General features: G+C 44.8%; 1 protein-coding gene across 1 annotated transcript; it reads left to right on the top strand.

The window, feature by feature from the left end:
- Positions 1-58: 58 nt before the first annotated feature.
- Positions 59-25,712, top strand: cyp26b1 (cytochrome P450, family 26, subfamily b, polypeptide 1). Its single transcript, XM_028406488.1, has 7 exons — positions 59-1,174; positions 12,243-12,467; positions 19,939-20,057; positions 20,575-20,731; positions 21,019-21,174; positions 22,375-22,659; positions 22,893-25,712. The coding sequence occupies exons 1-7, from the start codon at positions 971-973 to the stop codon at positions 23,283-23,285; spliced, it is 1,539 nt and encodes a 512-aa protein (XP_028262289.1). The 5' UTR covers positions 59-970; the 3' UTR covers positions 23,286-25,712.
- Positions 25,713-27,460: the final 1,748 nt, after the last annotated feature.

The raw sequence follows: 27,460 nt of genomic DNA, 5'->3' as shown, positions 1-27,460 counted from the left end.
CTCTGGCTTGACGTACACACACTCTTTACGCACGCATCCACACGCGCGCGCGCACACACACACACTGAGGGTGACTTGTATAGGCAGTCAGAGAGAGAGAGAGAGAGAGAGAGAGAGAGAGAGAGAGAGAGGCGCTCTCAGGAACAGAAAGGTACACAGAGAGGAGGGTGGACGACAGAAAGTAAGAGAAGGAGAAGGAGGACGGTGGCTCCTGAGCATCTCCTGCGCACCTCTTCATGCCTGCACGGATCTCTAAAGTCTGAACTTCATCCTCCAGAGAGATTAAAACTTTTGCAAAGAGACTTTTTTTTATGAAAAAAACAAAAAACAAAAACAAAAACATTTTTTTTTGTTGGAGTTGACAGAAGAGACGCGATTCCTGGAAGAGTCTCCCCCATTTAAAGCCAGTCTTTCCATCCCTCGAGAAGTTTGAAAAAGTAAAGCCCTTGTTGTTAAGTCCAGGGTTCGGCTTCACTTTTTCCACGTGTCCCAGGGAGTCCCAGCGTTCTGACATAAAGGTGTCACCCTGAGATTTTTACCTGCCGTCACGTTCCTGACTTTTTTCCATTTTTTTTAAATCAGTCATCCACAAACGAGACTAAACATGAAATTTCAAACATCAGGACGGTCCCCAGCCACGCGTGACTGTTCAAATCATTGAATCAGCGCTGAGGTGTGTGACGCTGCAGCGGCTCACCTGTAGCATCTCCTTCATTTGCACAGAAACGCCACTTTGTGCCTATTTTAAGTCAAACTCCGCACATTCATTCATTCTCAGAACACAGCCGCCTCTTGTCACCTCCGCTGCGCTTTGCGGTGCGTAAAAGGAGCGCTGCTCTTTTTTTCTACTATTTAAAACAAACTTTCTAACTTTTCAACCATCTCGGGGATCCTGATAAACTTTCAGTGCCACTTTTTCATTTTTTTTTTTGAAAGACTTCCAAGCGAGACCGTCGGCTTCTCCATCACCATGCTGTTCGACAGCTTCGACCTCGTCTCCGCGCTGGCCACTCTGGCCGCCTGCCTGGTGTCCATGGCCCTGCTCCTCGCCGTGTCCCAGCAGCTGTGGCAGCTCCGGTGGACGGCAACGCGGGATAAAAACTGCAAGTTGCCCATGCCCAAAGGATCCATGGGCTTCCCCTTCATCGGCGAGACCTGCCACTGGCTCCTGCAGGTAAGCTGGGCGCGCACTCGCGGGGTTTGTCAGGAGGAGGAGGACGCGGGGAGCTGGTTTTGGTGGAGTCTGGGTCAGACTGGAGCTCATGATGCAGTCAGTCTCATCAGCTTGTTAAATAGAGTCTTTCTGCTTTTTTTCCATTCATTAGAACTTCACTCTTCTGTTTTCCTGCAGGCTGCAAATCAGAGTTCATGTCGATCAGCAGACAGTGTTGGAAAACTTTGGAGAAGTTTTTTCATTTAAACTATAAAAATGTTTAAATTGCGCTTCACGCTTCGTTCAGAGAACAGATTTGTGCCACTTTTACTTCACAATGAAAAGTTTGAATTCTTCTAAAATCACTTCTAAAGATCCTCTAAAAAGTTGCATCTCTGGAAGTCTGTGGTCCGGACTCCAGACACACATGACCCCCCAAGCCGTTCCCCTCATGTTTGATTTGATTGAGTTCATATCTCTGTGTGTCTGTGTCTGTCTGTGGCGCTCAGACGGGAGCGCGTCCTGCTGCAGGCAGCGCTGATCAGTCTATCAATCGATCAGCTCTGATCGGCGGCAGTCAATACAGAGCAGGAGGGAATCTCTGCGCTCTACAAGGCAAAATAAACTTCCTGCGTGTTTTAGAAATCTGAAGCTGCATCAAAGAGACCATCAGTTGTTGTGTTTTTTTGGATCAACTTTCTGCGTCTTATCGATCAGAAAGCTCACAGATCCACGCGCCTCTGTGTCAGTGTCAGCGCGTAATGTGTGTGTTCAGAGGAGGAGTGTGTGTTCTATCAGCTGAGAGCTGCAGTTTGACCCCACAGGCTGCACGTGAGTCCCGCTACTTACAGCAGCGGACCGTGCGCTCCCAGCAGCGCGCAGACAGAGAGGGGCTGTGCGGGGAGAGGAATGAGAGAGTGGCGCTGTGTGTGTGTGTGTGTGTGTGTGTGTGAGAGAGAGAGAGAGAGAGAGAGAGGGAGAGAGAGGGGGGGGGGGGGGGGGGAATGCAAAGCAGGGATCGACCAGCGGAGGCACGTTGGCCGCGTGCGGGGCTTGAACTCGCGGTGCTCCTCTCGGTTACATCTGACACTGAGCGAGACGCGTTCCCGGAATGCAAGCGAGGACTACGGCCAAGTTTAGGGAGGGAGGGAGGGAGGGATGGAGAGAGGAGGGAAGGAGGGGGAAGGATGTCAGTCAGATAGAGGAATAAAAGGAGTGTGTCTGTATGAGCACCGAACGTCCTGTGATGACACTCATGGTAAAGTTGAAGGTGGTGCTGCTGTGAGATGCTGCTGCAGGCGGAGCCTCCTCCGCGCCGCAGACCTGATGCTGCTCCGTGCGCGCCTCCTGCCTGAGAGGACACAGAGTGGAGCCCTCTCTCTGGGAAGAAGTCAGACGTTGGAGTCTGGGGTGAAAATGTTACAGCAGCATGTGGTAAAGATTCTGACAAAAAGAGTCCTTTAATAGACTGTGAGGTGTTCTGAAACACAAGCGAAGGTGTAGAGGAGGCGCCTCACAGCTGAGTTGCAGACTTAAGCGGGCTTAAAGTTGCATCAGTTGACTTTTTGGCCACTTGGGGGCAGCAGAGACGAGTCGTAAACACGCTGTGATATATTGTGCTTCCAGTAGAAGAAATACAAGGAGTTGGTGTCCAAAATCTTGGTGGGAAATCGTCACTGTGATGTCACTCAGTGATGTCACTCACAGGTTTCCCGAGGCACAGTTTTAGAGCGCAGTGTGAGGAGCGTTTGGCAGCCATCTTGGCAACGCCTGCAACATCCTGTTAATCCAAATACGGTGAAAGAGGTGGAGAGTAAGTCGGCTAGCGATCGAACCAGCCCGTAAACGTGTTTAATTCAATGTTTAACATGGTCTATGGGGACTGACTCACTGATGGAGCCACCCTCAAGTGGCCATTAGAGGAACTGCAGCTGCTAGAACTTCTACAATTGGCTGAAAGTCACTGTCTGAACAAGAGCATAAGTTTATCCTCTTTTGTTTTCAGCTCTCCCACATACACACCTGAATGTGTGTGTGCATACTGTACAGTACACACACACACACACACACACACACACTTGTATGACGGATCCATTTTAAAGTGATCCACAGTTAGAAACAGTTTTTCGGTCATTCTGCCAAAGTCCTGTCTGCTCTCATTAGGAGCTCCAGCTCTCTGAGGGGACGGTGCCAAGCAGGAGCGCTACTGCAGCAACACACTCAGACACACACACACACACACACCAGCAGTACCTACAGCACATTTGTGTTTATATATCAAAATAAAGGCTAGTGCGTGTGTTTTTCTTAAAGAGGTACGCGCAAAATTTGGTCCGCCACATGCACACACGTTTATAAAACATGTCACCGTTTATGGACAAAAACATGAATATATACAGATGAAAAAAATACAAATACATTTTTACAAAGTGTAAACCGATGTGCTGACATTTCTGCGTAATAACTGGTAAATGTTCGAACTCCAAAAGGCCAGTAGGGGGCGACAAAGAAGATTCCTTATTCAACAGAACCAGTGCTGACAAAACCAGCAACAACTATCCAATCCTTCGGATACTGTTTCTCCTTGTCTGGCCATGATACCTCACAGACACACACACAGACACACACACAGACACACACACAGACACACAAACATGCATGCGGTGCAGACAGACTGGACTGTATCTGGGTCAGATCAGAGGAAATGAACACATGGCACAGACACTCAGACTGTGCACAGTGTGTGCAAATTCAGTTTGTGAATGACACACACAGACACACACGCTCTCTCACACACAGACACACACAGTGAGGATTTCAATGCAAAAACTGTAAATGTCAGTGATTGTTTCTGGCTTTTGCAAGAAGTCAAATGTGATGATCCATAGCATGCTCTCTCTCTCTCTCTCTCACACACACACACACACACACACACACTAATGCGTTATCCTTCTGTCTACCAGCCTGTCTGTCTGATTTACAGTGATGAAGTGTAAATGACGGTGGGCAGAGAAACAACAATTCTGCAGACCAAACACACACACTGCTCTCACACACTGATGACAGCTCTGCCTGTCTCACGTTCTCTTCCTCCACACCTGTCTGGCAGCACATTCACACACTCATCCTTTAGCTCATCTCTCTCCTTTTTGTGTGGTGCATTCAAGTGTCATGTTTAATTCAACACCTTCTTGTTTTTGGCTCCTAAAATACGAAACTCTGAGCTGCATTGGAAGGCAATTCTGGATGTTTGCTCATGAATATCTGTGTTTCTGAACATGTCCTGCTTGTTTTGTTTCACCTATGTGTTCGTTTTGGACGCTAGCTAAGCTAGCACGACACATGGGTCTAATACTTCCGACTCTACATGCGTGCTGGGCCGCCATGTTTAACCAGGTTCACTGCTGAATCCAAAGGAGGAGCAGATATAGCTCAACTAAACAACAAACCCTGATCTCAGACTTATAACCGCTCACATATTCGATCAAACTTTATTTAACCCCGACAGCTCTAAAGTCTGACAGCAGGTCATAAGGTGAAAGCCTCGAATCCTAAAACCACTCCCATACCAGGGTCTGAAAACGATGCATCATTTTCTCACCCCGCCGCCCGGCTTTTACTGCACGTGTGGGATCTTTGTGTTTTAGCCGGACCGGTCCTGTAGCTGCTCCTCAGACAGAGGAGGGATTGTGAGGCCCGTAGTATAGGCTCCATTACTGCGGTCCAGCCTGCTGTGTGCTGCATAGCTGTGGTTACACAGTCCTGACACACAGAGCGTGGAAAACAGTCACACATAACGCACATATAGACAATTAATCCTGCACACATGCACACAAGTCTGCGTTCAGAGAGCGAGCGAGCAGCTCGTCATGTGGAGGATGCTTCCTCTCAGCGCAGGTTAACGTTTCACTCAGCTTCTCTTCGCCCGGTTTTGTTTTTTTTGTTAATTCACAATTAAATGTTATCCGTATTTTATCAACATCCACATCACGTTTTGTCGCCGGGATCGCACCACCCCGGCTCTAAGAAAGAATACCAGCAACAACACACCAGTTCTGAGCTAAAAGTATCCTTCCCTCTTCCTCCTCTTCCTCCTCCTCCTCCTCCTCTGTACTGGCAGCGCTCTCCTTGCCCCTTCTTTCACCCCGAGAACACACTGCTCCCTCCTTCAACACCCTTGTCCTGGGTCGAGTATAGAGCCCAATGTTAATCTCTCTGGTTCTCAGTGAGCGTGCGTGAAAAGAGGTTATAAACCGTGTGTGTGTGTCTGACACTGCTGGGGACTACGTTTGTGGCGAATTTGTCCACATTTGTGAGTAGAAAGTTGTTGGATGATTTTTTCGTGGTTTCTGTTGCTGTGTGTGTGTGTGTGTGTGTGTCAGGGTATTAGCTGGGGTCCCCGGGTTAGTGCTTAGAGAGTTTTGAACAACCATAATCTCCCTTTCTATAATGTCCCTGGGTCAGGGGCCAGCCCTCTCTCTCTCCCTCGCTCTCTCTCTCTCTATTCTCCTTGTTTTTTGGCTGAACTATCCTTTTTTCCTCTAATCCGTCCTATTTTTTTTCAGACCAGCACCCATCCCATCTCTCCGCCTCCTCTGCCACGCTCGGCGCTCGCTTTCTCTCCCTCCGTTTTGCTCTTTCACACTTTTTCTCCCCCCTCCGCCTCTTCCTCTCTCCGTCCTTCTCTCTCTGATGTGGTGGCGTGACCGCAAAGGGACGGGGTTCATTGTCAAGTCGAGGACCTATCGCACCATTCAGACACACACACACACACACACACACTGGTTCCTTGGTATCTCTGGCACCAGCTGAATGATTGACAGTTGAAAAGAGAGAAGGAATTCCCTCACAGCCTTTGACCTGCTTTCCTCCCGCACACTCTTCCCCGCTGCGTTTTCACTTCTTATTTTATTTACCACACAACCACAGAAATGTGTATTCGGACAGAATTCTACCCGTCAGTCACACGTCTGACTTGGTTTATTGTCACGTCTTCTGTCGGGTGTGATGCTCCCTGTTGTTTCCTGCTAACACTTGGCTCACCTGCTCCATCATGGAATCCACGCCGCGCCGACAAAGAGACACTTTTCCGTCCGTCGAACGTCGCCCTTCAGCCGACGGCCGCCGTTCACGTAAACTTCATATCTGCAATGAGAGGAAATAACCAGTCAGTACTCTGCGTTTTTCATCTTTGGTTTTGTTTAAAAATATGCTGAAGTAATCAATTATGAGCAGATTTAAGTCTTAAGTCTTTGAAAAAAGGCCTAAAAATCCACATTAGACGCCACATTCTGAAGAAAACAATTAAAAATACATTTCAGTACCTAAGCTCAAAGAAGTAGGGAGGAGAAAAATCCTTAAAAAGAACATTACAATTAATTTAAACGTAATAATAGAAACAACAGTTGTCTGCATGTGCCTGCATGTGTTACGAATATTGTTGACAAACGCGGGCTGCACGTGTTATATACTTTTACAACCACGACACGGCAGGAATCGTTCACACCGCTGTGCGCACGTTCGACGTGTGTTTAAAACCAAACGCACAGATCACAGCTTGGCTCTCTTCTGTTCTTTACTCTTTCACAGCCCGCTGATCCTCTGAAATAAAAACCGCAGATGTTTTTCCCGTGTGGCTGCAGGTCACAGGTCATAACGGGTCATAACGTCCTAGATTTTTTTTTTTTTTACATATTATTTATTGCAAAAGGAAAGAACTTGGAGAATATTTTAATTCAGACATAAAGAATAAAGTGAACAGGATAAAACATGTTGATTTTAAGTTGAAGCTTGGCTCGAATTTAAGGACTGTAAGTCACAGATGATGTGTTCAAGGACCATCAGAAGTTTTTAAATATTAACAATAACAAAGACGGAATATTCTAAACCTAAATAAATTTCAGTTTTTTGCCTCTGGAATCTCAGTGTGTCAGCAGGACGTCTGAATTTTTCTGCCCCACTAATTTTTACTCTTTTACTCCAACCGTTTTCTGCTGCTCCACACACACACACACACACTCCTGTGTCGCTGTGTGTGTGTGTGGGTTGATCTGAGTAAACATAATTAGCTGTGTTTTTTTGTCTTGCCCTAATAAAAGAGTCATTTGTTGGACATTTCCACTGCGCTACAAAGAGGACATTTATAAGCCCGGGCCCAGGTTCGCCCCCAGGCCAACCCCAACAGAACAGACGGGGGTATTTTTAGCACGGCCCGCGCTGCTACCTTAGCTTTGCAGGGACAGTGTGTGTGTGTGTAACAGAGAGAGGAGTGTGTGTTTGTATAGAGAGAGAGAGAGAGAGAGAGAACAGAGAAACAGGGAGATTGTATGAGATTTTCTGTGATTGTCAGAAATTTTGTGCAGATGTGAGTGTGTGTGTGTGTATACATGGCGTGTGGAGACCCACCCCCCACGTTTCTCCCTTCTTTATTGAGCGTCTTATAAAATATTTGATAAATCTCTGTTCACAAAATATAAAAGGGACTCTGTAGAACCTACACACACACACACACACACAAAGATGAAAGGACCACACTTCCTACTCCTACCCTTTAACCCTGACATAACCTTAATTTTACTTTTATTCCAAACTTCCTTTAAACGCACCTCGTGGGTCCCGTTTGAGGCTGCGTTCGCCGAGCTCGACCTGTCGGCGCCGCTTTTATTCTCATCTTAACGCAACCGGGACGTTTCGAGATGGAAAGTTTCTGAAAAAAGTCCCTTTTCCTTCAAAACATTTCCCTGACATATATATATATTTATGGTAGATACTGCTTTGAGAGTGTAGTGATCCTATGAAGCAAAATGGCTTCAAGTTTAATGATGAAATAGATGCAGGGGGCACAATGTTAAATTAAGGGTTAAAAATCTAAATTTCCCCTTTTCAGAACCTGTAATTATTTAAATTAAAGGTAAAAATGTGTGAACCCAAATAAAGAGCTGCATCCTCAACTTGATGTTTTTTGCTTTCACTAAAAAAGCACGGCGCTGCGGTTTGCGTTGCGTTTTTGGACCCGCCAAACACAGGTTACTGAACGCACATCAAGCGTTTTGATTGGCTGTTACATTCGAACTATTGCATTCGCAGACAATCATGCCAGGCGGGAAAAAGTTGAAGAAACATAGTGCGACCCCAGCTGTGTGAGATTTGCACCCACATCATGTTTGGAGCCTCAGCAGCTACTCCTTGTACTCCCCTTCCTGGTTGCTAAGTAACATGTCCGCTTTAAAACTTTATGTCCGCCATCATTAAGAGAGACCTCTTTATGGTTTTCAGCTCACATCAGAGTTTGTTGCCTGTCACCTCGCTGGTAAAAAAAAAAAAAAAATCAGCCGTGATGTCGTGGTAGCAATTTTGGTTTCTGTTTTTTGGCGAAAACGAAGCGAGTGTGTGTTTACAGCGACGACTCCTTCACTGCAGTGAAGTTTGGAAGGAAAAGTGGTGTGATTGAGTGTGTGTGTGTTGTGATCCTGTGTGCGGTTATATGTACGTGTTCTCCTGCTAAAGAAGTGTGGCGTCATTACATCACAACTTTCCATGCTCGCTCTGTGTGTGTGTTTTGCCAGATTTTGAAAAGGGGAGCGAGAGAGAGAGAGAGGGGGGGGTGGTGTACACTTCTCACCTTTTAAGCTAAATGTCATCCAGACCACACCCCTGGCACACAGACACACACACAGACACACACACACACACAGACACACAAGTTCCCACTTTTTTTTTTGCACAATTCTTGTTCCCATATTCTTGCAGCAAGTATGACAGGTGAACCACGGCAGAATGTGTGTGTGTGTGTGTGTGAAAGAAATGGAAAGAGAATTAGTATAAGAAACACACACATAACACACACCCCCCAAAAAAGTACACAATCAGCCCAATCTGATGCTGTATCTTGGAGTGTGAAAGGGAGCCTTGTCTGGCTGCCTGAGGAACTCCCTTTGAATTGGACTGTGTGTGTGTGTGTGTCGGCAGGCCTGCCAGGCAGACATACTAAACCACTCTACATCCATGTGGCAGCAAAATGTAGCTTGGAAAACAACCCCACTCTAACACACACACACACACACCCTGAGGGCTCTAGAGGCCAGCCGGCGACCTGGTGTGTGTGTTAATGTGTGTGTGCATGCCACAGTAAAAAGAGGAAGTGTACAGGAGCTGTGAAAACAGTTCAGGTCAACAGTTTGCGCCAGACAGATCGACAGCGAGGAGCAGAGACCCGAATCTGCAAACGATAAAATCAAATCCCGACAGCAGAAAGCGGACGTTGGATTTTTTTTTTTTTTTTCAAATTTGTGCGACTCGGTGTAAATAAAATAACGTCAACACCTCATGAAAGCAAAGGTCCAAACATCTGAAGGAGCTTAGGTGCAATTACGAAGCCGGGCCGCAGAGGTTGGGGCGTGTTGAGCTGCTGAATGCTAATTAGCAGCATTTTTCATCTATAAAAGCAGTCTGGCAATCAGAGTTTTCAAAGCAACATGAAACAGCCAGCAGAGGCGGCGAGCATCTGTGCTCAATTTAGGCCGAGTTCACACAGAGAAGACGTGAGAGCCGAGAACAGGCTGACGGGAGATGCGGATCTGAGGTTTGACAGGTGCGGCGGGCGAGTCGCAAAGTGTTTATCCGAAGTGTTTCATAAATAAGTCAGATTCAAGAGACACTGTGTTATTTTCTTGATGTTTAAGGTTCCGGGCAAAGCTTGTAGCCTCGTGGTCTGGAAGGTAAGGAGGACGCTAACTTTACAAATGTGGCCCTGATATTCTGTGGTCCAACCAGTACTATGAACGCTGGTCAGAACCAAGTCGAGTTCACTAGAGGAGGCCGTTAAGATAAAATAATTTTATGTATGCAAATGACTGGTTTCTTGAACGTAGTCGTGCAGTGAGGGCATCAGTCTGTCGGTAGTCGGGGTTTGATTGACACACAATGACTGATGCAGCTCACTTCACAGGGAGACATAAATCAGGAAAATGTCATGTGACTGCTGGTCACGTGTGTGTCGATCGTGGCTTCCTAGGTGCACAGAGGTTCTTGATTTTTACATAATCTTGATTTATTTTTGGAGATTTCCAGGAATTTCCGGAATTCTATCGTAAAGTTTAAACTCTGACAATTCTCTTGCTTTTTACCAAATCCAGAAGTCTAGCCATTTTGCCAAATAAAATAATCCACAGAACTCTAGAAGTTCTCTGTTTTACAGCTCCTGGCAACTGAACGTTTATTTTTTTAATATGGATTTTATTAAATATAAGACGACTTCACCGCAGGAGCCACAAATTACACCTGAATCGCTACGAGAGGAGGAGAAGCTGTTTGAGCACAAAATCAAGAGGCGTGTGTCGACCGGGAAACGCACTAAAATTAGCCACTGTATTCTGCAGTCACACACACACACACACACACTTTTACTATGATGGTTTCAGGTTGATTCACAACAGTTTGGTCTTAGCTTAAGCATGCAACAAATGAAAGAGAGAATGCTTCTTAGCGCCGCTGCTTTGCTTGTTTACATATATTACCTCAGTGTGTGTGTGTGTGTGTGTGTGTGTGCCTCACAGTCGTACATATCTCTTTCCCCTCGAGTAAACTGGGGTCAAACCAGTTAGTGTTGTCACGGCAATTTGCAGTTGGGCCTCTGCGTGTTTGTTTGCTTTGCTCGTTTTTGGGTGAATTTTATGAATCTGGAGAATGTGTGAGTGTGTGTGTGTGTGTGGACATGTGCGTTTTTACTGTATGTGTGAATGATGTGTTGTTAGACTCAGTGTGTGTGTGTGTGTGTGTAACACAGTAAGCAGGCCTCAGGCTGATATATATTCTCTTCACTCAAACAGCCCATTTACAGTTCTGGGGTCGGCTCCCTCTCGCTCTGCCGTGACCCGGACCGCTCAGAGGTCAGCGTCAAAGCTGAACTCCGGACAGCTCGCTAACTGACTCCAGCTCCGGTCCTCTGGGGGTTTCACCGAAAGCTGTGCTGTTCAAACTGAGGGGCAGGGGCCTGAAATGTGGCAGTGTGGCTCCTGCAGGTCGGTCAAAAACGGGAGAAAAATGGTTTGGTTTTCCTCCGAGCGGAGAGACGGTGGAAATGTGGTTGTTGTTTTTAGCATCGCAGCTCGATGTTTCTATGGATTTTTCTATGGATGCAGGTTCTTGTTATTTTTAACCAAGTTCCAAGGGTTCTGATCTCCTTTAACTCACAAAAACTGGCAAAAACATAGAGCTCGGATAACTTGGGTCACTTCACCTAAAATATTTTAACATGGACCTAACACTAAATTTAACCTTTATTTTCAAAGGTTTCTTCCAGAGCTAAGTTGATGTAGCACGTAGTTTGCCACCCCCAGACCAAAAAAATGTAGGTCATGTAGAAGAACTGCAGTTCCTCCGGTGTCCACTTGAGGCTGGCCCTAAAAGTGAGCCAATCTGAGCCAATTTACAAAACAAAACAAAATTAGTTCAGGTCTGTATGGGTCAGAATTTTTATATATCTCTTTGAAGCCCTCAAGTGGCCACACAAGGAAGTGCAGCGTCAACATTTTTGTTCCCCCGCAAAGTTTCCTGTACGCCGTGACCACAGCAGTTCAAAAGGTGCCAAAGGTCGACAAAGCAGTCTGGAAAAAAAGTCACGTCAGCATTTCTTTCAGTCAAATTAAATTTACTGTACTTGAAGCCGGAGCTGAAACTGTTTAGAGAACCTTTAACCTGAGAGACTCTGAGTTAAAGCTGACTAAATTGTCTCCTGAAGGCAACTCCAGTCCGTTTTCATTGCATTAAGCTGATGTGTACTCCCTCACTGAACCGTCTGCTGCCTTCATACTTCTTGTCCGAGGGCAAAGATGATGATGATGAGCAACTTCTAGTGATGAAGGACAAAGCAGACAAAATGAGTAGAAGCTGTAGAAGCATTAGGAATGATCCTTCTTCTGCAAGATTGCACATCAGAGATGATGATGAGGAGAAATGTGGAGATGAAGGGACCTCCAGCATCATCAGCTGCTGAAGGAAAACAATTTAGTAAAATTCACGCCACTTCCTCCTTTGAAACTCTTCATTAAATCCATACAATCTAAACTCTCCTCTCCGCCTGTCTGTCTAGGGTTCGGGCTTCCACGCATCACGGAGACAGAAGTACGGCAACGTCTTCAAGACCCACCTCCTGGGTCGCCCTCTGATCCGGGTGACGGGTGCAGAGAATGTGCGCAAGGTGCTGATGGGCGAGCACACGCTGGTGACGGTGGACTGGCCTCAGAGCACCTCCACGCTGCTGGGACCCAACTCGCTGGCCAACAGCATCGGAGACATCCACCGCAAGAGGAGGAAGGTCAGGACGCACAAATTTAACGTACACACATCACAACATGAGTGACGGACCTGCTTCTTATCAACAGCTTTATTTTGACACATTTTATTAGCTTGTTTTGCTAATTGTTAGCATGTATGTATGTACCAGCAACAGTACGACACACACACATGCGCACACACTCACACACACACACCTTTGTAAGGAAGGACACACACTCAAACAGAATGGGAGTATCAGTGTAAAGCTATCCTGTCCGCTCAGCCTTATCAGCAGCGTTCTGGCTACTGAAGCGTGAGAACGGCCGCTCCATCACTCCATCCTCTCCTCCGCTCATCTACATGAGCAGAGAGCCTCCATTATCTGGTTTTTTTCCCTTTTAGCTTCTTCGCCTGCTTCATTTCTCTCATTCCTCCCTGACTCTGCCCATTATCTCTCTCTCTCTCTCTCCTCCACCTTCTTCCTCTCAGTGCCAGGACCATTTCAGGTAATCAGCCACTTACCTTTCCCTCCCATTATCCCTCCTTCTTCCCCAGGGCACATACCTTCCTCTCTCTCACACACACACACATCTGATACACACAACGTCACAGATAAACACACACACACAAAGGATCAGGACGAGAGCAGAGTCTGCTGTGTTTTCCTGTAAATCAGACTCTCATTTTCTCTGTGCGGAAGAGGTGGGAGGGTGGACGGGGGGTCGGGTTACGTTGCGGCGGTGCCGAGGACGACGAGGGGTCGGCTGGGTCTAATCTGAGCTCTGATCCCCTCTTCTCTCCCTGGAGACCCCCGCACTAACCTCATGTAATGACCCCTGATTAGGAAGGCTGCCTCCGACACGGCACAAAGAGGGGCTTTCTGTGGGGGCCCAACACACACACACACACCCTGCCACACTAAAAGCATATGTGCACACACACACACACCTGAACACAAACAGAGGTCAATAAGGCTGCTAAAGTGCCTTTGAGCAACACCTGCTGCCATCCTGTCTGCAGCGTGATCTCTGGACTCCATGAAAGGAGACTTTACCTCCAGAGATCAGAGTCTTTAACAGACGGAAACATTAATACAAGACACACATCCTGCTGGGACAGTTCCACTGAGAGTCCTGCTGCCTGAAGACACTCAGGTCTCAGCTCACAATTATATTCAGAGCTACGTAGCTAGTTTAGCAAACACTAGGTGTTTTTCCACTGCAGCAACACAAGGCTGGGACAAGGTAGCGCCTTTATTTACAAACCAGGCCCCTTTCGGCCATCGACGGTACCCTGTTTACCCCAACACACAACTGTAGGGTGAATGCTGATTGGCTAAACTTGAGGCCATTTTATTACAACAAGTAATACAGAGGACAGCAGAATAAACCTCAATCCAAGTGCTGAATCAGGGTTCCTGTAAATATCAAGTTCCTGCATTGGAAAAATGCCTTTTATGTTTCCACTGCATTGAAATCAATCTGTTGTTTGTTTACACCTGAGTTTAACTGGACAGGAACCACAATCAGCATCATTAGAAAAAACTCCAGAAAGAGCTGTTACAGGTGAAGTTCCAGTGGCGGGTTCCTTCAGTGCAAACATGCCGATAATGGTACAGACATGAGCCTGGCAAATAGCATTAAAGCATAGCATTAAATTTAGCATCACAAGTTTCATCTTCAGACTAGATCAGTAGATTCTGTGAAACAGCTGAATGATGCAGTATATATCCAAACCAACCTGATCGGTGTGACAGACCAACAGGAAAATCCACAGAGCATCAATACACCCACACTGATAACTGACTGACAGGTACAAATAGCACAAAGGTTATTAAGCTGATAGATTAAAACTTGAACTCTATGTTGCAATGCTTTTTGTAGGTGTGTGTGTGTGTGTGTGTGTGTGTTGGCATCACTCCCTCTCGTTTTCTGGATAATAAAACAAAGTAAACAGACAGAAGTGAAACAACATCAGCGGAGAGACAGAACGAGCCACTGGACCAGAACCACTCCTGTGTGTGTGCGTCTGTGTGTGTGTCTGTCTGCCCTCCTTGTGGTTTTCATACGGAAAAACAATCTTCACACAGCACATTAGCCTTTGCTGGATCCACACAGCCAGTTTCCATATAACCTCGTGTTAAGCTAGGAAACTAAGTCTCTCAAAGAACCACTGGTTTTCCACTACGGGCCAACCAGAGCCGAACGGGGCCAGCCAGGACTTACACATCATCCTTGACTCAAAACAACATCCAACATATGCATCTCTGCTGCACACAGACACACTGTAAGGCTAAAGCTTATGTGCACCTGGACCATCAGATATAATCTAAGACCTGAATGCGGTGTTCACGATGAAGTCTGAGTGAGTACTGGGTTGGCTTAAGACTTCTGGAGCTTTGAGCAAAACATAGATGTGGGTCTTAAAGTTCAAACCTGCAGGAGGGAACACAGGGAGCCATGTTTAACATTTAGAACTCGTTTTTGGTCTCCTCCACCTTTGTGACTCAAAGAAGGTGCTAAACTCTGCAGCTAATTTGTTCTGCAATTGGTGTTTTTACAGGAACTTGCGGCAGCTTCTACTAGCATAAGGAAACACAGCGTTGACTTTAACCAACCTTCAGTTTTTCAGGAGTACTTTCCCCCAGTAATATCCCCTGTTCACCCCTTAAAATGTGGCCCTGAAACTTCTAGGCGTCTCTAGGCGGGAAAGTTCCAGCGGTGTAAAAATGTGGCCCTAAAGTTCCGGCAGTGCAAAAACACTCAGAGCCATTATTTCACCTGCATCTCCGCGCTGCTCACAGCAAAACATCTGTGATTAAAGAGCCTTTCTTCACCTTATGTGACAGTATAAACTGTCAAACCACACGGCGTGCTAATAAACGGGGTGTCAGTGAGCCCTATATGACCTGCAGTGGAAAACTGTCACTCCAAACACACACACATACACACTGTGTTGACTGTGGCAGCCACTTCTTTCTTTTCACCTTCCTGACATACCTCTAACTTGTATCCCTCTGCTGCCCAGATTCCCTCATTCCACCTCTTTCTTTTCCCTCCACATTTTCCTTCCCATTTGTTATTCTTTCTTTTGGAACCGTCACTAAATTTAGGAGGAGGAGAGACGGAGGCAGGAAAAACAGAGAGAGGGAGGCGCAGGGCCAGAACCTGCTGCTGTTTTTCTCACACTGATCGCCTCTATGTTCTATTGTACTTTGAATGAGTGTGCAGTGAAACCAGTGCAATGCACCCCCACATCTCTGTGTGTGTGTGTCAGCTCCCTGTGCTTCAGCTCACCAGTAGAGGGCAGTGCCAATTATAACTGAGGCGAAGGTCTTTCTGTGTAGTGTCACAGGTCAAATTTACAGTTTTTCATGCACACTGTAGTAAAAATAGTCGTGTATAAATGTAAAAACTCAGAAAATATGCAGCTGTTCTTCTTGTCACCGTGTGCTCATTGTTCACTGCAACATAACACTTCATTGCACTTCTATGAAAACAGCACAATCACGGCTACAAGTAGAGAGAAATCCCACATGTTGTTGTGTCTCTGTGCAGAGTTACATTACATATTTCCACACAGATGCTACCAAGAGTGGAAAACATCCTATAGATACTAAGCCTGCGAATCCTCACTGATTGTTTATGTGGCAGAAGCCAGAGATATGTTGAATAAAGCAGTGTAACTATCACACTTTTAGGATTATATTGTTAGACTCCCCATATTTACATCACTCATGACGCATTCAAGTACCACTGGGGATTTCTGTCAGTGGCAAAAAGGATGATTTTGGCCTTTTTTTAGTAAAAAAAAACAAAAAAATCCAGCCAGCATGTTTTGGATTGAGGATAATCTGTATTAATATGCAGATTATGCTCTTTCACGATGAATGAAACAAGCATTAAATAGTTTGTCAGTGACATTAACCAGTAAAACTGCATGTTAATCATAAACTAAAAAAAAAACAGCGGAGTAGACTGACATAATTCAGCAATGCATTGAATCAAACCACATTCTGCAGGTTTATTTTGCCAAAGACATAGCTGCATGCCAGTTTCCAGCTCACTGGAAATAATGTTCTTCCCTCTGTGGACGTTAAAGTTGCACGTTAAAGAAAGTTTGGTCTGCTTTTCTGCTGCGACTCTGAAACACTAACTTCACCTGGCTGCTCAGAGCGATCCCCGTCTGATTCAACGTGACGACAGACGCAGGGAGAGACCTGCAGACTGCTTTTCTGAGTAGGAGAGAGAAAGAAAGGAATAAAACGTTTTTTTTTTTAAAGGGATGGATGAAGGGGCTGGGAGAGACGGGAAGAGGTGGGAGCACAGAGAGAGAGAGAGAGAGAGCGAGAGAGAAGAATAAAGGAGTCTTTACATGTCTGTGGAACGAGCAGCTCGCAGCACTTTCACATAATTTAAGACATATGGACATTATTAGGACAACTGTGTCTGTGTGTGTGTGTGTGTCTTTAAGCCTGTGTCTTTGCGCTGAAGGCTACAGAAGACAGTCACGTTTTTGTGGTGCAGCAAAATGACTGTTGTACTGAACAATCCCCCTACACACACACACACACACACACACTGGAACGTCCCAGAGTGACACTGCATAAGAAACTGTGTTTGATTGGCAGCCAGACTGTGTAGTGAGATATTGTGTGTGTGTGTGTGTGTGTCTGACCTATGGTTACCTTTCAGAGTCTGCCTGCACACACACACACACTGACTGACTCACTGGTCCTACAGTAGCTCAACCCTGCTGCTCCTTCTCTATTTATGTATGTGTGTGTGTATGGGAATAGTCAAAGTGCTCACCCAAATTGACCAATTATGCATGATCCAGTGCAGACAGGTTAAATGGCTAAATTCACAACGTTATACAACGGCCTTCGGCTTAACCAGTATTGTGCCCACTCACCTTTGACCTTTCCCTTTTGTGTGTCTGTGTGCATATATGTGGGAGTTCAAAGTTCTTATTAAACACAGATATTTAGGGTGTTTGTTTAATAATACTTGTATAGCTGTTCATTAAACATCACTAATGTCATTAAATCATTCAATTAGCCAACACATGAGCCTGTAAAATGAATGAATGAATGACCAACATGACACTGAGGTCAACATGGAGGTGCCAAAAAATGCAATTCTTAAAGTCACACCATAATATAATAACAAGGCATGGATGGTGTCACTGTGGTAACCCTAACTCATAGAAATCTATGTAAACAAACACAAAAAACACCATTAACCAAGATCAAGTAAAGGGTTAATGAAACTTAGGTGCAAGAAATGATGTGATTAGAACCTAGCAGACAATGACTAATAACTCCCAGGATGATGAAGGTCATTTTGAAAATAGTAAAGGAAGGCAGAAATTCCTTCATCACATGACTGATCAGTCTGCAGGAATCAATGCATCCTCATGATGATCAGGAAATGATGCATGGTCAGGTTTTACGATGAATGTAATATCGACCTTATGTCACGTCTTTCCTGCTTCAAGCCAGCGATGAGTCTCGGCTGAGGTCAGATACCGTGTGTGTAACCTCCTGTGGTCGGGGTTGGAGAGCAGGTCATGTAACCTGATCTGTGACGTGCAGCAGCAGAGGAAATGTAGCACTGCTAACGTCTTAGAGTGCTCTGTGATCTGTGCTAACCACTCCCTCACACACATGTACAGTGCACATACACGTAATTCACACAAGCACACTTTCAGGCACACAGCACCCGCTCAGTAGACTATTGTTCATTCATTCTGAGGTCGACGGAGGGAGGGGAGCAGGGTTTGGAGGAATGAGGAGAGAGTCAGGGAGTGAAAGAGGGCAACGCAGGAGAGAGAAAATGAGAGGAAAATGAGGCAAAAGGACAAAATAAAAGTGCCCGACTGATGGTTTGGTGGCTGAAGCATCGACCTCAGGAACCACATGTACCCACTCCAGCCTGGGCTCAGATCCCACTAGGAGCTCCTTCCTTCCCTTCTCAACCTCCAATGGGGAGAAGTAGGAACACTTTGTCTTCAGGACTGTGCTCTCACAGCATGTTAGACATATGGAACGTATATTCCAAATACACAATAAAGCCACTTTCTTTACTCGGTCAAGCAGCACAATTTGCAGGAGTTTAAGCTGTTATCAAGGAGACATTAGGCAGCTTATTGCAAGTTAGAGTGTATTCACTGAAATATATATTTCTGCACCTCTATGCAAACAACACCAGCGTGTTTACAAGTAACCAGCAGATCAGCCGAATACTTACTGAACTCTGCTCATGTGACCACAGGTCACAAAAGAGTCAATCATACCGTTAAGTCAGGACTCGAAAGTCATAAAAAAACCCCACAACAATAAAATACGTTGAGCTGCAATTAGAAGTTTGTGTATCTGAGTTAATAAAAGGTGGAGCTCATAAAAAAACACATCAAAATAAACACAACGGGAGTTATATATGAGCATCACAGCTCTGCATGAGGCTGCTGACCAAACCTCAGATCTAAAAGCGAGGCAAAGGTCTCGACTGGCCACTGATCATTAGTATTCATTGAATATGAAATCTGCTTGTTCAGATGTCCTCGTCTCATTTCATTGAGCAGAAAATGCGAACCATGTGTGCCAGTCGACTGCCTTCATGCCATTTCTGATTGAAGAGTAATGGAAAAGTTCAAATGTAGAGAAAGCGGTTCATGTACGACACCGAAAAAGTCCCCCCTCCGAACACTGTTCCTATTCCTTCAGACCAGTTCGTGACTGTCAGAGGGAAAGCTCTAAAGGTTAAATGTACATGAATGTTATTTGTCCAAATAAAGCCATGTGTCACTGACTGATTCATATTAATATAAAAGGCCTATTCTACTCTCTTTTCTCCACTCCTCTCCAATGTTCTCTACTTCTAAATCATTTCCAAGACTTTTTTAATGGAGGTTAAATCTGATGGAATGTTATTTGTCCAAACAACACTGACGACTGGTGACTGATTCATACTAAGAAATACTACGAGCAGCCAGGAAAGACTTAACTCTGCCTCCTCCTCCTCCTCATCCTTCTCCTCTCTTACTCTTTTCTGTCTGTCATTGTAGTTCTGCTGACTACAGGGGAAAACCTCCACAATGTATAAGTCTCTGTAAAGAGGGAAAGCGAGGGGGAGAAAGGGAGACTTTTGGGGATAAATAAGGAATGGGCATGACAGAAAATGACTACGAAAGAACACACCATGGAAAGTCTGGTCTGGGTATAACTCAGGAGAAAGAGGGTGGTGATAGAGAATGATGTAAACAGAGTGTAGATGAAGATGGTTCGAGTAATTTAACTTCGATTCAGCACATTCTGATTGTCTGACAGATAACGAAAGCAAACATCGCAGCAGAACAAACCCGTCCTTCCCGTTCACAGAGAGTTTAATCTGTCTGGTTTGATTTGCATCCTGTCAGCGTGCCAACTCCAGTAATTTATGAGCATTTGATTGAAATCTTGCCTGATCTTTATCTGTGTGATGAGAATGCTTCTTACCGTGTCTCTCCAGGTGTTTGCCAAAGTGTTCAGCCACGAGGCCTTGGAGAGCTACCTCCCCAAAATCCAGCAGGTCATCCAGGAGAGCCTCCGAGTGTGGAGCTCCAACCCTGAGCCCATCAACGTCTACAGGTAATCTAGTGTGAAAAAACCAGAGAAAATTCTCTGTTAGTGCAGGCAGTCCATCCATTCATTCTGAAAACTGTGGTCCTGCCCCTCCATGTAATTCCTCCTGGGGCTCCACCCTACAGGTAGACATCTAACAGGACCTCAGGAGGTGTGAAGACCCCATGTGGGGGCTTGCCATCTTGGAAAGAATGGACATGTGCTTCATGACCATATGTCATTTTGTATCCCAACTGGTACATTGACTGCTAATATGGTAAACATTGCAAAGTTGTACCCAAACTCCAGGGCAAGGAAGGGGAGGTACTGGTTTCTAGGAAGGAAACCCTCTGAATATTGTCATTATATCTGAAGAAAAGATTATTTCTTTATCATTATCTGTTGAAGTATGACACAAACATCTGTCGTGCCACGTAGAAAAAAATATCGCAGGAATGCTGAGACATCCCTGTACAAGAATTTAGTTTGCACAATGCTCAATGTGATTATTAATCAATGTAAGTGATTGGTCATTTGTCTACAGGGAGAGCCAAAGGTTGTCGTTCACCATGGCTGTGAGGGTGCTGCTGGGCTTCAGGGTCACAGAGGAAGAGATGAGGCATCTGTTTTCAACCTTCCAGGACTTTGTTAACAACCTCTTCAGCCTGCCCATAGACCTGCCATTCAGCGGCTACAGGAAGGTGCGTGTGATCCTCTCACACTCTGTTCCCTCCACTCTATATTTTTGCCAGTGTCCCAAAAATAAAAAACCATTCCCTTCTTGCCAAGGTGCAATTGCAAAGTTCCTGCTGAGTTTTACTTGTGTAGGTAGGCTCATGATAAACAAATAGGCTTTCACAATATTTTTCTGCTGAATCTGAAGCCTTTTCGGAGCAACTGAGCAACAACATAAAACCTCCTCATCAGGAAACAACCCATCCGTCCCATACAGGGAGAGTTAACGTTCTTCTTTCTGTGTTTTTTGCAGGGTATTCGTGCACGAGACATCCTCCAGAAAAGCATAGAGAAAGCCATCAGGGAGAAGCCACTGTGCTCCCAGGGAAAAGATTACAGTGACGCACTGGACGTCCTGATGGAGAGCGCCAAAGAGAACGGCACCGAGCTCACCATGCAGGAACTAAAGGTAGTGCACAAAAACCACCAGGCTAGGACGACGCGGTGTGCCAACGCACAAGACTTCGGAGACAAACTTGAACGCAGATATTGAGTAGACTGTTGCCACACACAATCAATACAATTCCTCAACAAATTGTCCCGGGATTATAAACAACACAAGTGGCGAAGCTGAGGCAGACAGCAACAACAAAAAAACACACACACACACACACACACGGTCAGGCACACCCTCTATTTACCTATTAAAGTAATTCTGAGGAATTCTGTGGAAACTCAACTCCCCCTGCTTCTCTCTCTCACTCTTTGTGGTTTCTGGGTTAAATCCAGGGCCAAAAATAAGTCAACACTCCCCCTGCTAGGGGTCTGAAAGAGGCCTCCTGTACATGCACACACTCACACACACACATTTAAATACACACACAAAGTGAACTGGGGAGGCCCTGTCGCAGAGGCCCAGGCTGAAGCCCTCGCCTGCAGTTCTCTGACGCATACATAACGCACACATGTCGGGCGAGGCGCAGGCGTGTTTTGACACAGATGATGGCAGATGAGAGGTTTATAATGAGACTCATGCTGCCCAGGCCTCAGTGTTTTTATTCCACTACCTTAATAATCTGCCCAAAATGGCACTCTATGATGTTGTGTTTGGATGACAGCTTCATACTTCCATACACACTACTTTTCAGGAATTAAAAACAACATGCTTTTATTGTGCATTAACTTTTTTTTTTTAGCCCAAAGCTGTTATGAAACAAATGGCAAGCTTGAGGTGTAGGGCAGTGGATTTGTGCCCAAATGAAGGCTGGTTCTGCTCAATTTACCAAAAAACTATCATACTTTCGGTCATATTTTTAAACTATTAACTCAAAATGCCACTCAACATGCAAGGTGATTCTTCTGCTATGGTTCACATCCACCCTGAACCTTTCAGCACACCATGCAGCATTTCCACTCTGCAGACTCTTTCCAGACTCTCCAGATTCAAGTGACAAGCTATTAGCCCATTAGAATCTGAAAGAAGGATGCAGTGGCTTGGCCTCAAAAAAAGACAAACCAATGTGTACAATGCTGTCAAGTGATGCGCTACCTTCAGATTCTTCCCAGCTTTTGTCACGTACTTTGATTTTTAAGCTAGGATCAGATAGAATTTAAAACAATAAAAACAAATTGCACTGATTCACTTTACTGTCTCTTCATCGTCCTACAGGAATCAACCATCGAGTTGATCTTTGCGGCCTTTGCCACCACTGCCAGCGCCAGCACCTCCCTCATCATGCAGCTCCTCCGTCACCCTCCTGTTCTAGAGCGCCTCAGGGAGGAGCTGAGAGGCAGGGGCCTCCTCCACAATGGCTGCCTCTGTCCTGAAGGAGAGTTGAGACTGGACACCATCATCAGCTTGAAGTATCTGGACTGTGTCATCAAGGAGGTGCTGAGACTCTTCACGCCTGTGTCAGGCGCCTACCGAACTGCCATGCAGACCTTTGAACTTGATGTAAGTGCTCCATTGCAGTATCTTCTTCTTCTTCTACTCTAAGGTAATCAACAAGGTCTCAGCAGTTTGATCACACTACAAAAATCCTCTAAAGGAAAGCATCATAAAGCACAAGGTACCAGGGACAAACCCCAGTATCTGCTCCAGTTCCAAAAGGTCTAGGATCTATGCGAGTCCTGGCATTACCCTTGCCAACCTGCACATTTTAATTCCTGTCTGCCTTTTGTCTCCAGGGAGTCCAGATTCCAAAGGGCTGGAGTGTGATGTACAGCATTCGAGACACCCACGACACTGCGGCTGTCTTCAAAGATGTGGATGCCTTTGACCCTGATCGCTTCAGTCAGGAGCGAGGTGAAGACAAAGAGGGACGTTTCCACTACCTGCCTTTTGGTGGCGGTGTCAGGTCCTGCCTAGGAAAGCAGCTCGCCACGCTCTTCCTTCGGATCCTGGCGATCGAGCTGGCCAGCACCAGCCGCTTTGAACTGGCCACCCGGCAGTTCCCCCGAGTGGTCACGGTACCTGTGGTCCACCCGGTCGATGGGCTGAAGGTTAAGTTCTACGGCCTGGACTCCAACCAGAACGAGATCATGGCTAAGACAGAAGAGCTGCTGGGGGCGACGGTTTAAAGGGCGGAAGGTTGATGAATAGCGGGTCGGGGGGTGGGGTGAGAGGGTGAAAGATCGAAGAAGGAAGGAGAGATTTCAGAGTTATTTTTGCTTCTCAACCTTTGTTCTGCCAAGTTGGAGGTTCCTTTCAGACTTAAAGAAAAGCAGAAGTCTACTCTTGTTACAGCTGATGATGATCGGGACTTTCCTTTAAAAAAGGAAGAAGCTGCCAAAAAAGTTCTTAATTATGCTCTATTCTGTGTATTTTTTTAAAGAAATATACAAACAACAAGTATGTACAAAAAGCTATGTAATATAATTTGAAAGAGAATGTGGGTAGTGCACAAAGGGAGACAGAGATGTACGGTGGTACTTTTGGTAAAGTAAAGACAGCTGAGGAAGAGAGGTGAGATGGATGAAACAGGGTATAGGATGAAAGAGTATGTTATTCTAGCATTAATCAAAATCAGTCAACCATTTCAATTGTCTGGCAGGGTAAAAATGAAATGCAGACAGATTCAATTAGAGCCAGAGTTCTTAGCAGTGCCACCCAAATTTAACTTTTTGGCTTGTGTGTTAAATAATGACAGAAATCAGTGGTGGCTTTTTTTTTATTTAAAAATTCAAACTACTACTAGCAGGACAAAAAAAGGATCACAGCACATCGGGTGGAAGGTTGCAGACACGCTGCCGAGCTTGTCCGATGGGCTCCTGAAGCCAACTCATGATGCGATGTTAAATTTGTCCTGATAATTAGAGTGAAGCAGTGATGCAGGCAGTGAGAGAAAGGGTGGAAAAATGGAGGGAACCATGCTGGCTGGATGACCCAAGAGGGGCGGGAGGCATAACAATGTGAGGTGATGTGAATGACATGACAGCCTTATCAAACGACCTACTCTTGGTCATTTTCATGGCTTTATCATGCTTAAGAACACCCCCCCCCCCCGATAATTGGATTGGCATAATCTTAATCTCACTCTGAATGTTCCCCATATTTATCCTAATAAATCCCAAACTCAGGTCACTGTTGTAACTTCAGAGCTGGACTTTTTCCACTTCCCACAATAAGATAAAAGCAACTGCATCCAGGTCAAAAGTAATCAGGTCCAGGTCTGCTTTGTAAACCCTCTGAACCTGTGCTTTGATTTATTATATACTACACTTCCAAGCTGCATTGAGATTGTACTCTCTCAGACATCTCGCTGCAAAGACACAACAGAGAGCTCGCTCTTCCGAAGCGACGCAAGGCGAAAAAAGGCAGAGGGCTAAGGTGGAGGAGGTGGAGGAGGAGACATACATGCTGCTTGAGTGTCGCTTTTGTCTTTCTGTATTGTTTATGTTTTGTGCTGTTTTTTTCTTCTTGGGATCAATCAACGCTAAAAATGCAAAACAAAAAAGATTCCACGGTTTAAGCGACTTTATGAGCTAGAAGAGATTTATAGCTTGAGGTGATTGCACAATCAGAACTCTTGTGTTTCATCGTTTTTTTTTTTTTTGGAGGAGGCACCGAGAGCTTCCACAGCGGACTTGTCAGCCGAACTTTGGGACATTCTAGGGTCCTTGGGCAGGCTTCTAAAGCAAGAGGGCAGGGTCTTTTCCTATTGGACGATCCTACCGTCCAATAGCATTCCAGATGGACTCTGCCTGTGCCAGATGTTGTTCACTCTTCCTACCAACCACACCACTGATTTCTTCTTTTCAAAAATATGAACATAGATTCGTTTTGCTGCTTTTCTTGTGTACATTTTCTAACTGAGAGTTCTAGATTGCAATAGTTTGTATCAAGTGAGATTTGCTACTTCTTTCCCTTTTTTCTATAATTTAGCTGATTAAAATATTTGCATTTTGTGAAGCAAAAGGAGCATAATAGGTTATAGTGTATATTAATTTGTACAATATTCCTTTCTTTAGCAAGCCATGGGGAAAATCAGCTATCTACGTCTACTAATAACCTAATATTAATGTTATTGTACGATTAATATTGTTGTTATAAGATATTTGAAATGCTATTTTTATTCTATTACAGATTTAGAGTTTTTAGCCTAAATGAGAAGGTCTTTGGTAAATATTGGATGTATTTAGAATGTTATGAATTTCAATTATATTGTAAACAGTGTTTAAAATGTTAATATTGTTGATTTGATTACTGTAATAATTATTATTTGTTTTGTTATTCAGACTTATTATCACTGCATTTTATTTGATATTAATTATGGAAAACAGAAAGCACTTGCGAGGTATGTTTATTTTTTAAGTGCCAGGCGACTACACTTCCCCTTCCTCTCACCTGTTTGGTTTCTGAACCTGTCTTGTGTCATTCTGTACATATTTGTATTTCTTTTTACAGGAAAAAATGTTCATTTAGTTTAAATATGAATGTCTTGTGCTACTTTCTTCCTTTTCTTTTTTTGTTACGGTGATTGTTAAATGTACTCCTGTAATAAAGTTTAAAAAGAAAAAATCCAGATGGTGAATTGTGTACCAACGCAATTAAAGTATAAAGTCACATGATGCAGTCTTCTAGAATTGCGCTTGCCCATGACGCTAGGGTTCATGTCGTGTGACCAGTGGTGGAGGAAGTACTGAAGCTTGGTACTTGACTGAGGCTCATTATAGAAACACAGCTGGCAGCGTGACACCACCTCCATGCAGAGTCTGACCTCACATCAGTCCAGCACTGTGTTCATCACATGGAACAAGGAACTACAGACACTGTAGAAATGTAGTGGAGGAGAAAGTACATTATTTTTACTTACAGTAAGTAAGTACATTATTTAAGTAGAAATACATCAAAATTACTCAACTACAGTAACAAAGTACAAATAGTTACTTTCCACCACTGTGTGTGACCCACGTCGTCAAAGCTAACCATCTGTCCAGTGACACACGGTTAGCACCACATAGGGAAGTTCCTGTGCATTGAATAAAGAGGCTGTCTAAAGACCGGGACAATTTCAGAGCTGACTGAGCGGCAGGTGTCGATTTTTACTTTTTCTTGCTTATTTAAAACTGTTACTGTGGTGGTTACAACACCTGTCCATTCATCAACATGATTTAGTGCCTGAAAAGGAAGAACCGCCACAGTGTCACAGGTTCAAGGACTCTACCATCCAAACTGCTTGGTTAGGTTTAAGAAAATATCTTGATTTGATCAAAAACAGAATGTTTTTAACTCACAACAGGATTCACAACAAGCTCCTCCACCAGTTTCCTTGTGATCATGGCTCACATGAGGGCTGGAGGGCACACACCCACGTAAACATGGCCGTTTCAATAACATTAAATGAAAACTATTATTTTCAAAAAGCAGGGAGCAGCGTGGGAGCCAAATCTAAATAACAAAACACAAACATCCCAAGCCCGACAATACTTAGACTGTTGGCAACAAATGACCCAGGGGGTGGATGCCTCCATGCATAAACATTAAAATGATTAAGTCACACTTCCAGTTAAACAGCCTGCCTTTCTGACGCAGTGACTAATGGTTCCTGAAGACTGCATGTAACTGAAAACCGGTCAATCCCATGTAAACAATTTAAAAAGAAACACAGCTACACACTGAACTAAACTGTTTGTGTCTTCCTGTTGTGATTATTCAGTTTTGAACTCTTCAAAGCGACTCAAACACACACACATAGAAACTCTCAGCGCACTGACTGACTGATGTCTCAATGCCTCTGTATCTGTTTTTATTTGCCAGCCAGCAGATCACTGCGGTTTGTGAACATCAAGAAGAAACCGGCTGTGATGTTAGCCGCCAGTTTTTCTTTAGCTTGATGGAAGACAGAAGCAGAGAAACACACACACACACACTTCAAAGACACAAACAAAAAGAACACCGATTCCTGCACAAGAAAAAAAATGATAACGCAGACACATGATCACAAACAACACAGACACACACAGAACACACACTGCTTGTGGGAAGAACAAGAAGTTCAGCTCTGTTTGTTTGGAGTTTGCCCGCCAGGAGTTTGTCCCAGTAAGTACTCCAACATGGGCCACGTCAAGGCTGGGTGTGTGTTTGTGTGTGCATCTTGTTAGTAGGCATGACTTGATGATTTTTTTATGAATGGAGGGAGTTTCTGTGATCATGCACTGACTGACCTGTTTACCTTTTCAACACTAATATTGACATATCATCAATACGTAGCACATAGCACTTTTCAAGCAACTTAAAGTCTCTTAAACTGCAA

Source organism: Parambassis ranga, chromosome 5, assembly GCF_900634625.1.
Source record: "Parambassis ranga chromosome 5, fParRan2.1, whole genome shotgun sequence".
NCBI lineage: Eukaryota > Metazoa > Chordata > Actinopteri > Ambassidae > Parambassis > Parambassis ranga.
This window is presented reverse-complemented; position numbering and strand designations above follow the sequence as displayed.

Excerpts from the sequence above, each read along its gene's own strand:
- cyp26b1 (XM_028406488.1), top strand. The coding sequence starts at position 971 with ATGCTGTTCGACAGCTTCGACCTCGTCTCCGCGCTGGCCACTCTGGCC. Across the intron at positions 20,732-21,018 it reads CATTCAGCGGCTACAGGAAG|GGTATTCGTGCACGAGACAT; the intron begins GTGCGTGTGATC and ends TGTTTTTTGCAG. Across the intron at positions 22,660-22,892 it reads TGCAGACCTTTGAACTTGAT|GGAGTCCAGATTCCAAAGGG; the intron begins GTAAGTGCTCCA and ends TTTTGTCTCCAG.